General features: G+C 33.4%; 1 protein-coding gene across 2 annotated transcripts in view; it reads right to left on the bottom strand.

The window, feature by feature from the left end:
* The window catches only part of KLHL1 (kelch like family member 1), a 190,651-nt gene that overhangs the window by 96,556 nt on the left and 81,723 nt on the right, over positions 1–12,372 (bottom strand). For both annotated transcript variants that reach the window (XM_069009288.1, XM_069009298.1), the window contains exon 4: positions 5,901–6,097. In XM_069009288.1, coding sequence (XP_068865389.1) covers positions 5,901–6,097 — 197 coding nt within the window. The remainder of the gene's footprint in view (positions 1–5,900; positions 6,098–12,372) is intronic.

The following is a 12,372-nucleotide window of genomic DNA, read 5'->3' as shown; positions in this document are numbered from 1 at the left end:
GGTTTCCCCATGCTGAACATGAATAATTTGCCTCCTTCTTGTACACTTTGTCATTTGTATAATATCGTTGCTGTTACTTTTCCTGTTCTTCTCTGCTGTTTCCAGTAAATTGTTCTTATCTCAACATCTTTACCATTTGTGCCTCCAATTCTCCTCCAGTCCCGCTGCAGGGGGGAGGGGGAGAGAAAAGGGGGAGTGAGTGAGCAGTGCACAGTTTGGAGTGATTTAGTGGGAACACTAAATTGGGGAATACTGTTCTTTACCATGACACTAAAGAACTGTTAAATTACAATACTAGAGTTTTCTTGCCTTACTTGTTATTTGACTTTAGTTAAAGCTATATTAGTACTGAAATAAACCCCTAACATCTAAATGTAAAACTACAACTCATTAATGACTGTTATCATCACCTGCCAACATCTCAATAATATTTTTCTTAATTTGAATATGGAGTAATGTTACAATATTTCAATATGCTTCAGGATTAACTGTTGTAAATGGAAGGAAAAGGTTTTACATATCACTCCTTCCCCACTCCACCCCAACAGGTTTTAACTGTGAAATTTTGTAACCTAGATAATAAACATAACTAATAAAATAGTCACTGAAACTCTTCACCATAAAAGATCATTAAAAAATTTGCGTAAGGCATACACTTGAACTAAATGAAATGGTTTCTCTGTCTGCAGTACAATCAGAATTCTCAGTAAATTAAAGAGTCCATATAGAGTCAGTACATGTCACTGAGATTACTTACGTGTTCATTAATTAAGTTTGAGTAATGTTTTGTTGTGCTGGAACTAATGGCCCTTGCAGTGCAAAGCACAGAACTGCATCTCAGAGAAGCTAAACACCTCTCACCACTTCATTCAAAGGCACTTGCAAACATTCTGCATCTCCCAGGCTTGGAACTGTAACATACATTAGGGTCCTTTACATTGCTGAAGTTATGACTGGGTTACAGACACATCAATCACTTTATTCATTTATGTTCTTCTGGTCAAGGAATTTTTACTTATGGCCATTCTTCTACTTAGTGCATCAAAGTAATTTGAAGATTTTCCAAGTTTATGTTTAGCAATTCATTTTGAAATACTGTGAAATAAAAACGTGGAACAAGCTCTATCATTTCAACTCCCAAACAGCAGTTTTAAGATGCAAAATGATAGCTGAAGTTTAAGTGAAGTTTCCTGAAAAGTGAAGCACTGACAGGTTAAATAATTATATCTATGAGGTATTTCAGTTTTCTGTTTGAAGCAATCAAGTTTCAGTCAAATGGCATGATAATGAGATGAAGAAACTGGTACTATATCTTTGAAGGGAATACTCTCAATTTCTAAGCATTATCTATACACTGCAACACAAGCAGAACCATGGGCTTTGCTGAGAGAGAGAAAGCAAATCACATTTGTATTCAAAACCATACCAAGTATGAGTATTTTTTTTATATTTTTCCATGCTCTAAAACCAAACTGCAATTATCTTTTTAGGGAAAAATATGGCTTATTTTGCCTTCTTCAGTATTTACCAATGTAGCCAAGTACTCGTTGAAAGAAGGGCTAATGGTACATTAAAGTCACAGGGTCCATTAATCTAGTATTGTCTATTACAAACTTTAACTAATAAACACACAATGGTTCAAAATAGAACATATTTTAAAACATCTTTTACTCAAAAAATAATTGCATCCCAACAAGGTGGCCATCACAATTTCAAATTACACTATCCTCTGTTTTCTAAAGAGACAGATAAGTCCCTACAGTATGACTTTAATTTCTGACAAGTATGACAAGCTGATAAATTGCGGACTTTAGAGGTTAGCTTCCCTACATATGAAGCCTCTTATAACTAGAAGAATAAAGAACTGTCACTAAAAATGCTTGCTAGAAGAAATCATTTGCTTCAGCTTATTGAAATGTTCCATTTTGCTGCTTTTATTTTTCTTAAAAAGACATCACACATGCATTTCACTCAACTATCTAACTTAACTCTGACAATAAATTAGGAATTTAAACTTATCAGACATATGGCTCTGCAGATTGAAAGCTTTTTGAAATTGACAAGCTAGTAACAACCCAGATTGCAATTAAGAAGTACAGAAGTCTTAAATCAAGAGACATGGATATTTGTGCTGCCATTTAAATTAGAAGATTCATTAGAAATAATTAAAAAAATTAAAATCACACCATAAAACACTGGCAAGGCATTTTCATACTTCAGAAATAAAACAAACTACATTCAATCTGATGTGTCTAAAAAAGAAACCAATGACAATTTACATTTTTGCTCTTATTAACTTCTTCCTTGTAAAGCTTTCATTTAAAATGTTGCCATCCAAGTTCATTTCTAAAAAGTACAGGGAATGCAAACATAGAAATTGCCAGCGTTCAGTGTTCACTAAATTTTTATGAAATCTACCTTCCTCTTTACTTCCATCAACCTCATAATTTGCTATATGGCAGATGTATCTTCTAAGATTTTTCAAATGTTATCTGATTTTCCTTCACTGCTTTTCTTATCTTCATTTCCTCACTTTCTCCCCTCTTCTATGACCACATTTGCTTTTCCTCGCTTGGATTTTGCATTTCAAAATAATAATTTGGTATTTGACACTGAAGACGAAATATCTCCAGGGATATTATACCTCTGCTCATGGAAAGGGATATATAACTTTATAGTTAATTAAATTTATTTACATTATTTAAATTAACGAATTTTGTATTTACATCACAGGATGTACCTGTGAGCACCATGCAAATAAAAAATTGTATCCTTTGTTTCCACAGATTTCACGGTTAGGGAAATAGAAGTTATTCAGTGTGACAGAAAACGTGTTTGAAATTATTTGTCTCCTGTCAACAGGATTCTAAAATTAATTGGTCTGCTCTTTAGAAGCTCTTTCTTCTTCAACATAAAGAAATCTCCATGCTCAAATGTCTTGCCCTCATAACATGTTATGTGAAAGCACAAAACAAGTTATATATGTATATAAGAACAATGTAATTTGGAACTTACATCAAGTCTGAGACTAGGCAAGCAGACTTCTTTGAAAAATGAAGATTAAAACATTTATGGAGATTCAATGAAGCAAACTATTTCATGAAAATATATTGATTTTCATTAAAATGCTATTGTGAAGACAATTGTGAATTACTTTCTACTTAAAAGTAATTGTCAGAGAAAAGCTGTATAACATTTGCCAGGTATAATGCAGGCAGAGACCTACTATTTTATTACTTGTTTTTTTTTTCAAATGAATCAATGAATATTTAATTTCAACTATGTAATTAGCTAAGAAATTATTCAAAGATGAGATTTAACTTGAGTCATATCTGAAAATTATTACACAATCTATTGCATAAACCATTTCTGTCACACTGAATAACTTCTATTTCCCTAACCATAAAATCTGTGGAAACAAAGGATACAAATTTTTATTTGCATGGTGCTCACAGGTATGTCCTGTGATGTAAATAAAAAAATCATTAATGCATAAATCTATTTTTACAAGATTATTTGAAAAATTTTTTCTTGCATTCCTACACCAGTATAGAACTATTGTTTCTCTGAGTTTTTTTTTTATCTCAAGCAAACATCTGCACAAGATTCCGGAGTTAAGCGAGTACTACTACTTTCTATACACAACAAGCTTTTGCAGTAACACTGTGGAAGAAGATTCACAGAGCCAGAATTTGAGATACATCACTTTGAACTTTTTAAAAAAGCACCCTGAAAAGCTTTCAAGAAAGGGCCTTGAAGTTCTCTTGAAAGCAAGATAACTTTTTTTAAAGCAACAGTGATTTTCCCATCCTTTCTTTAGCCAGAGCTTCCCCTCAAATCCTCTGCGTAAGACTGGAGGAGTTTGTTAAACAAACTCCCTCTTGCCCTACTTTATGTTTGCCCTCATCACAGTCCATACTACTTTCCTGGAGTCTGAAGGAAGAAAGAATGCTTTCTGTCACCTCGGAGACTATGCATCTGCTCTTTGCCTGCGCTCATCGCTTTCCTCCCCTTTCTTCACATTCCCAGGTCTCTGGTGTTCCTCTATCACACTCCTCAGGGTATCTTCCTTGAACTGTGTAAGTTTTTCCTGGTCATGTATCCATGTAGAAGAACTAATCCCGTTTCTCTTACGTAGATTCCCTTTGATTGAGAGTGCTGTGCTGAAGATAGGCAATAAGGCGCTCCTTCCCCACTCACAACTGGTCTTCCACACGTTAATACAAGACAGTCAACTAGATGTGAGCTGACTCACACCTGAATTAAGTACCACAATGCCTGTGAAAATATCATGCACTATGAAGCTTATCTTTTAGGGTTATGTTTTCACTGGGTCAGAAAAAAAATATTGTCATTTCATTGTGATTATTTGTTTTTCTAGCTAAGAGAAAGCATGACTTGTGCATCCTTGCAAATCCACGGCAGATAAATCAGAGCTTGCTTGTTAATTACAAGCAAGTTAATGACAAGCAAAAACGAAGTCTTGTGACTTCCTTTTTGATCTGACATCTTCTGTTGGTGATTTTCCCAATACACATAATTGAGATTTTTAAATCTCAGCATTAAAAGAATAATAGATTATATATCAAATATCTCAATCTTTGTGAACTTTGTGATACATTAGGTATGTATTAGTCACAAATCTTCAAATGTACTATGAGTAATTTCAGTAAGTTCTAAAGAACCATAAGCAATTTTAAATTTTTTAAAATCAATATTTTTCTCTATTTTCTTCATGTTCATACAACAAAATAAACCGAAAATATGAATGTAATATATAAATCTAAGAAATACATTGATAAAAGGTTGGGTTTTTTCAAAACACATCTGTTCAGTCCAAATGCAATTTCATTTGAAAGAAGATCACATGAATTCTGCTCTGACAGCTTATTTCTCTCCACTGACAGAGGAACGTTATTAACTGACTAGCTTGGACCTGTAACACTATAATTTAAATGCCTAAATACAGAGAAACAACAGAGCTTGCTCAGAAGTGTAAAATGGGTATAACTACCTGATCTGTAGTGGTAAAACACCACACTTAAACATGTGAATTACAATGTGTTATTAGTTACAGAAAAGAATAAATAAAACAAGGACATAAATGCTGAAAAAGAGAATCAGATTCAATGAAAAGTGCTCTATTACTTCAATAATAATTTCAGTAGAGACCTAGAGGGACCATTATTTCTCATAAATGATATATAATCTACTCTTTATGTAAGTTTAATTTCATGAGCCAGATGTTTTAAATTTTGTCAAACTATGAAGAATCAAATGGCTACCAATATGATTGAATTTCTGAGTAAGTAGCGTACTGCTGCCTCATTGATTCTGGTTAAAATTTTATATTGATTCCAAACCTGTTCTGTCAGATGTAACTAGAAAAATATTAAATATTACCAGATAAAATTCCTTATTTCTAGAACTTCCTGGCTTAATCTACTTCACAGATGATTAAAAGGAGGGATAATTCTTGACAAAAAAACCCAAACCCACAGCCCAACAAAACTCCCCTCATAGTGTTCACACGTAGAACAACGACAATTACAAAGCTTCCCTAAAGCTAAACTAAAGAAAGTGATTAAAAAGTATTATAATGATTTACATATACTTTACTATTATCACCTGTATATGATCATGTATCTAAATAAGTCTTATACAGTGCTGGCCCAGGAGACTGCATCCATCATAGAGGGCCAATTCTCATAACTTCACAGAAGTTCATAGGAACCATCACTGCTATGGTTTCAAAAGGACCACTTAAGAAAAAAAGTTCCATAGAAATACAGAATAGAATACAGAATAATTTCAAGAAAAAAACTAACAAGGTATTTTCACTTGTAGAGGATATATAGGATTCACAAGATTATACTTCAGATATTCCAAAACTGCCTTACCATGGTGTAGTTGTGAGCCACCTTCATGAGCTCTGTGCATCCTTGTGCATCAGCAAATGCTCGTATTCCCAAACAGTTGGATGGGTGCAAAAGCTTCATTAGAAAATGGCAGCAAACCTCTACTACTTGTGGGAGCTGAAGGAGGCAGGCAGCTGCTAGGAGGTTTTCAATGGTGTCTTCTTTTAATTCCAGGCAGCCTAAAAAAAAAAGGATTGATAACAAATGCAAACTTATTTACTTGGTCTTTACAAAACATACAGTATTGAAAGATGTTTTTATAAATAATCATAGCTCTAGATAAATAACTCTACAGAAAAAGCGAAGAAAAGAAGAATTAATCTCCCTGACTGAACACCTATGTGACCTGAAAATTATATTATTAGAAATATTTCTCTTTAAACTACTATTAATTCAACTATGTAAAAGGCATAAAAAGAGACACTGTACAGTGTGAAATGGAAGAGAAGACTTGGAATATCTGGATATCAACTAGGCTGTGGATGGTTTTTTTTGTTGGGTTTCTTTTTTTTCTTGCATTGAAATTTGCAATAAAACTTGTGTTATCTTCAGCGGCACAGAGCAAACCTCACAGCCATTTACTTCCCTAAAAAGAATGAAATAACTGCCTAGTATAGTATGAATAAACCCATAAATATATCTTCAAAACAAGGCTTAACAGTCTTCAAACATTGTGTTGCTTATTTACAATGTGACTTTGGGATTAATGTTATCTGAATAACATACGACAGGCTTCTCATAGCACACAGCTCCTCTAAAATAATTTATATTAGGGAAAAGAACCATTAATTAATACTTATATGGCACTTAATTCTATAATTTCACAAGTCATCATCTTCACCTTGAAGGATGACACACTTTTTAATAAATAAAAGATAAAATAGAATAAAATAAACTTTTAAAATAATTTGTTTTAGGCTGGAATATGTAATTCATGTTATAGTGCTCCCCCAACCAACATTTTTAGCTTTACTTTTACATTAGTATCTTATAAATCTCTTACATTAATAACTTTAAAAGCTACAAACTAAAGATTACAAGGATGTTTTGGAGAACTGGAAAAAAAGAATAGGAAAATAAGATGTACAAATTTCATACAAATGGTCAAAAAATACCTCTGATTTTATTTTGCTGTGCGTGGAAAACTCATTTCTGACTATAAAAGGATTAAATGTATATTGATCTTTCTCTTAAAAGCATTATAGTTCAACACTTAGATAAACTCACTCTTTTCCACATACAAACATTTATTTGCTGTCATATTAAAAAAAATCTACAAATCTTAATAATTCTATTGCATGGCACTAAGGAGTTCTAAAATCCTCCACTTCACAACAGTATGCCCTTGAAAAGATGCTTTATATTGCAATACCAAACTCAAAGTAACATTAACACTGCACATCTGATATTTTCTCCTTTCCCTATATCTGGAGCTTTTAATATAAGATGGAAACTGTGAAGTTATACTTTACTAGATTTAGTTACCTTCTGCAAAGGTCAGAGCATCAGATCAAGCGCATAGCCTAATTTCAGTGGGTTTCCTCTGCTTATTTTTATTCTTCTATTAATGTCACATGAGTTTCTCTTTATGTTATCTGACATTTTCTCACCATTTCTGTAAACCACAGCTCTATGCAATGTGGTCAGAAGTCATACTCAGTAGCAGATTCTTGGCTGACCCATATATTTATCAATGACACTCCCTCATTTGCTGCATGCCTGCAGGTAATGGCTGGCTCAACACACAATCTATTCTCTGGAAGACAGTTCCACTGTGTGAAGTGGAAGCTTTCAAAAGAGAGTTGTTTTCAGCTTAAAACTGACCATCCTGGTACCAAAAGTAAAAAAAAAAAATTAAAACTGTGCAAAACACCTTTGAAAATTAGATGAACTGAGAAATGGAAACAAAAATAAATTAAAAAAAAAAAGAAAAATCTCCTTTTCTTACATGCTATTTCTCAACAATGAGCTCGAAAAAGTCTCTGGCCCTACAAAACTGATCCAAACAGCATTTGCAAAGTGATGTAAGTATAGAAAGAATCACCATCTTTTATGAGGAAAGGCAACAGTCTCATCGGTTGGCTTTTTATCACTAAAGGTAGCTACCCTTAGGAGAAGAACCCAAAGGAATCAGTTGAAACCATATCAATCTATTTGTTTTCAAATTGAAGATATTTTCTGTTTACTTTAAGGTACACTAGTCCTGGTATGGTATTAGTTGGGAAACAGTGGGATTAAACTAAATTTAAATCAATAAAAAATATTACCTGTTTTATGAATTAGCCATTTCTTTATGTAACTAACATGACATTTTTGAAGAAAATGCTTCACATTTTTATAGAAGAGTGTGAACACATTTCTGCTTTACAATTTAATAGAGGAAGTAAACATACAGTGGTTTCTGGGATATCTGGGGATATGAATGTATTATGACGACTTATTTTTAACTAAATTCAGAAATACTAATTTACTACTTAATATATCTATGATAAGAGCTAGAAGAGTACACTCAGTATGAATTAGAGTTTATTGTTCTTCATTCTTCAATGATAGATAAGTTTTTAATCCATCTAAATGTTTTCCAAATCTTGCTTATCTTCTTTTCTAAACATCAAGACAGCTTCATAAATTTGTTCACAAGGGCTGTATTCACTTTTTCAGAAGAGTGCTATGACATTTTTATGCAAATTCCTCTGGGATATCAAGTGTTTAGCATGGTCAAAGTTTGAAAAAAGAAAGCTGTTAAGAGGCTCTGTATATAAAATATCAAATCTTCAGACAGTTTTATATTGGCAATTAGAAGATCCAAGCATCTATTTAAAACTGTTTAATGGGATATTCAAGGGGGCATTAATATTACTGCTTCTTCAATTCACCTCCCCCTCACATTTTTATGCAATAAGAAGCTTGCTCAAGTGGCTTTGTCTGACAAAAACAAATTAACCAGAGCTTAAAATCTCCTTTTGTATTACATTAATTAAGATGAAAAAATATGAGGAAAAAACAATCAAAAGAACTTTAATGTATTCTAATTGTTATTCTAAATTATAGCTGTATTTGTGAAAAAATTTATGCACATTGCTTATGCAGAAATTAAAATGCCTGTCTTTAGCATGAATTCTCATAATGACTACATAAATTTTATTACCTCATTACCAAATGTGAAGCAGAGATACTATAAGAATTCTCTGATATTCTTGTTCTGTCACTAAATCTTTTCCAAGTTCAGGGACAGTTTTGATTTGGTTTATTTTTTAGTCTTTTTTTTATTTTATTTTTTGCTTTTATTCTCTCTTCTACACTATTGACTATACTTTAGAACTATTTTTGTTTAGAGGGAATCACCAAATTTTTGCCCACCTTTGTATGATGTTAATAAGATCAGTGTGTATCACAGGAATAGCCTCCCACAGCTATTGACCAACATATTGGACCTGTGGTGGGACCACTCAGTAGGTACAGATCCTTTGCTCTGTGCATAAGCAATGGATTTTAACCTAAATTGTAACGCATGGTAACATCATTTCACCTCATGAGGACCATAGTTTTTTTCTCTTTTGTCTTTCATAGCAAGACTCCTCAACATTCCTAAGAGCACTGTAAGTGTCTACAAGGGAAATCATGGCAAGTGTCAAGGAATTGGAAACAAAGGCTAAAACTAATTCCTTGCAATAAGGTATTTATCTTTTTAACCTTTCTATTTCATGTGTCTTGGTCATGAAATATCAGTTGTGTTGCAGTTTTGAAATGTTGCTGAATGGAATTATTTCTATAGGCTAATCAGTTTTAGGAGGTCTCATTTTTTCAAAAAAAAAAGGCAGCAAATGGTATCAAGATAATATTTATTCATCTTATGCATAGTAGATTAATTGCCTACAATTATGACTATAATAAGAAATTGCTTTTCTGAAACAGCATCAAATTCCATTGAAGAGCTGAAAAAGCTTATAAAAAAGGTACTGTGCCTCACATTGCTATAATAGACCTTTTGCTTATCTTAATCATTCCTTACGTACTTTGAAGCAGCCACCTGACCTAATCACCTGCCATCTCCTTTTACAGTCCACAGAGAGAAATAGGAGGTGTTAGAGCAGTTTTCACCTGCTCTGTTTTAGTCATGTACTGCAGAATGAGATGACTCACTCTCTGAATAGCTATTTCTTGATTTCAGACAAAAGAAGCACCTTCATTTGACTTACTGAGACATTACCGATATTTATATTTGTTGATATGAATTCAGTTCATCTGCCCCCAAACACAGCACTGGAATCATCAGACTCATCAGGTTTCAGGTGATGAAACACTCTTTGGGTTCAATTCTGATGATCAATTCTCTCTGTTATGTTCAATTCCTGGTAGTGATATAGTTTGTAAAATCACCTCATGTCTATCCATAAACAGCAGTCAATGAAGAACACTACAAAAAGTATCTTCTGTGTAGCAGAACATCTTTTAGTCTCCAGTTTGACCTATGCCTTAAAAGATAGATAAGCTGTACTGTCTTCCATACTTATTATAAAGGTGAAGATGTTTTCAGAAAAGAAAATAGGAAACAATATATTCAGTCAGCAGAGGTTTCTCCTGATCAAACTATTTTTTATTTTCTATTAATTATTTGCTGCAGACCACATTACTCAGTTGTACTTGAGGAAGAAGGCATTCTCTGTCTAATTGTGTCTGTTTAGAATTATAGAATGGTTTGGGTTGGAAGGCACCATAATGATCATCTACTTCCAACCCTCCTGCCATGGACAGCGGCACCTTCCACTAGACCAGGTTTCCTCCATCCAGCCTAGTCTTGAACACTTCTGGGGTGGGGCATCTCCAGCTTCTCTGGGCAACCTGTTGCAGTATCACACCACCTTCACAGAAAAGAATTTCTTCCTATTATCTAATCTAAACCTACTCTACTTCAATTTGAAGCCTTTGTTGTGTCACTTTGGGCCCTTGTAAATATTCCCACTCCATCTTTCATGTAGGCTCTCTTCATTTAAGTATTGTTATGTATAAAATAATTTCTTAAGTTATTCCAGAGACATATAAATATGCACCTTGTGAAAAATGAAAAAGCCTTCATCACCATAATATGAGGATTCTTATAAATTACCTAGATTCACTCTTTTAAAATACTGTACAATTATTTACACCCTAATCATGTCATATCTTTGAGTAAGTGGACTAAACTGGCCTAATCACGTGATCCTTGGTCAGTACTTCCAAAGTCCCCTTTATTTAAATAGCATGGAAAATTACAACATTGCAGAGCGATAAGAAAATACTATTAACAAATTAAAATCCCCCTGAGCAGGAAACTTCTTGCAAATGTCTGGCTAAAGATCAGAAAACTATTATTAGCCAAAATAATCCCCAACGTGTTACCTTTTCATCTCCTGTTCTGAAAAAAACCCTCAAACTACAAACCAAAACACCTCTTGTATAACTGAAATGTCAGGTTTTAGAGAAAATTTCTCCACTGACTCAAACACATCAGCTTTTTAGAGAGAGACATTAAAATGTTATTTTCACCTTATGCCATTCACGTGCCTTAGCTCACTTTATATACTTGAACTCAGTCCCCTGTAAGATATACATACAAATAACAGGACTAAAAGCAGTAAATCATTTATCTTCATAAAACCTTTTTATCAACTGTGAAGAAAGATATGTTAGCAGTCTGAGACAGAAGATATGTTTTTCCATTAGTTATAGAAAAATTGTTAAAATATGAACATCATTCTTGGGATTATGTGCTAAATATTACTGGTTTGTACTTGTACAGATGACCATTATGTTAGTAATTTTGTCACCAATAATTTAGCCAATATACAGGCATTGCCTTTGTAAATGTTAAGCTTAGTTTTGTACATAAATAGAAAAAAAAAACCTCACAGGTTAAAACAAAGAAAAAAAAGCCAAGATAAAAGTTACCTCAAAAAATATACAAATATAACCAGCATTTACTAATTAAATTTCAGCACAAATCTTGCACTCATACACAAAATAGGCTGGGAGATGACAAAAATTATTCCCAAAAGCTCATTTCATCTATAAGGCCTTAGTTTCTCTTAACTGTTTTTAGTCAATGGACTTCAGTACTTAATGCTTTCTTCCAGACTGTAGGTTATGCTCATCATGCTGCACACATCAAAAGCCACTCCAGGAATTCAGGTTTGTAAACAAAAGCAAACTTCATCTTGAGAATCGGGGGGAAATTTCATTCCACAAGACTTGTACCAAATATTGAGTACATCTCAGAGAGATACAACCTTTCTATTACACAGTCAAGCTTTGGCTGCTGGTGGGAAAAAAAAAATTAAAAAACGAAAAAAAACTGTCTCAAGGACAAAGGAGCTCAGCTTTCAGGTTTGAAGGAGCAGTATTTTATTCTCCACATCTGAAGCTAGCTCAGAAGTAGGAACACTCACCTCTGCCAGAATAAGCTTCTTAACTTCTC

This window comes from Aphelocoma coerulescens, chromosome 1 (assembly GCF_041296385.1).
Source record: "Aphelocoma coerulescens isolate FSJ_1873_10779 chromosome 1, UR_Acoe_1.0, whole genome shotgun sequence".
Classification (NCBI taxonomy): Eukaryota; Metazoa; Chordata; class Aves; order Passeriformes; family Corvidae; genus Aphelocoma; species Aphelocoma coerulescens.
Note: the sequence above shows the minus strand (reverse complement) of the source record. Positions and strands in the feature narration are given on the sequence as shown.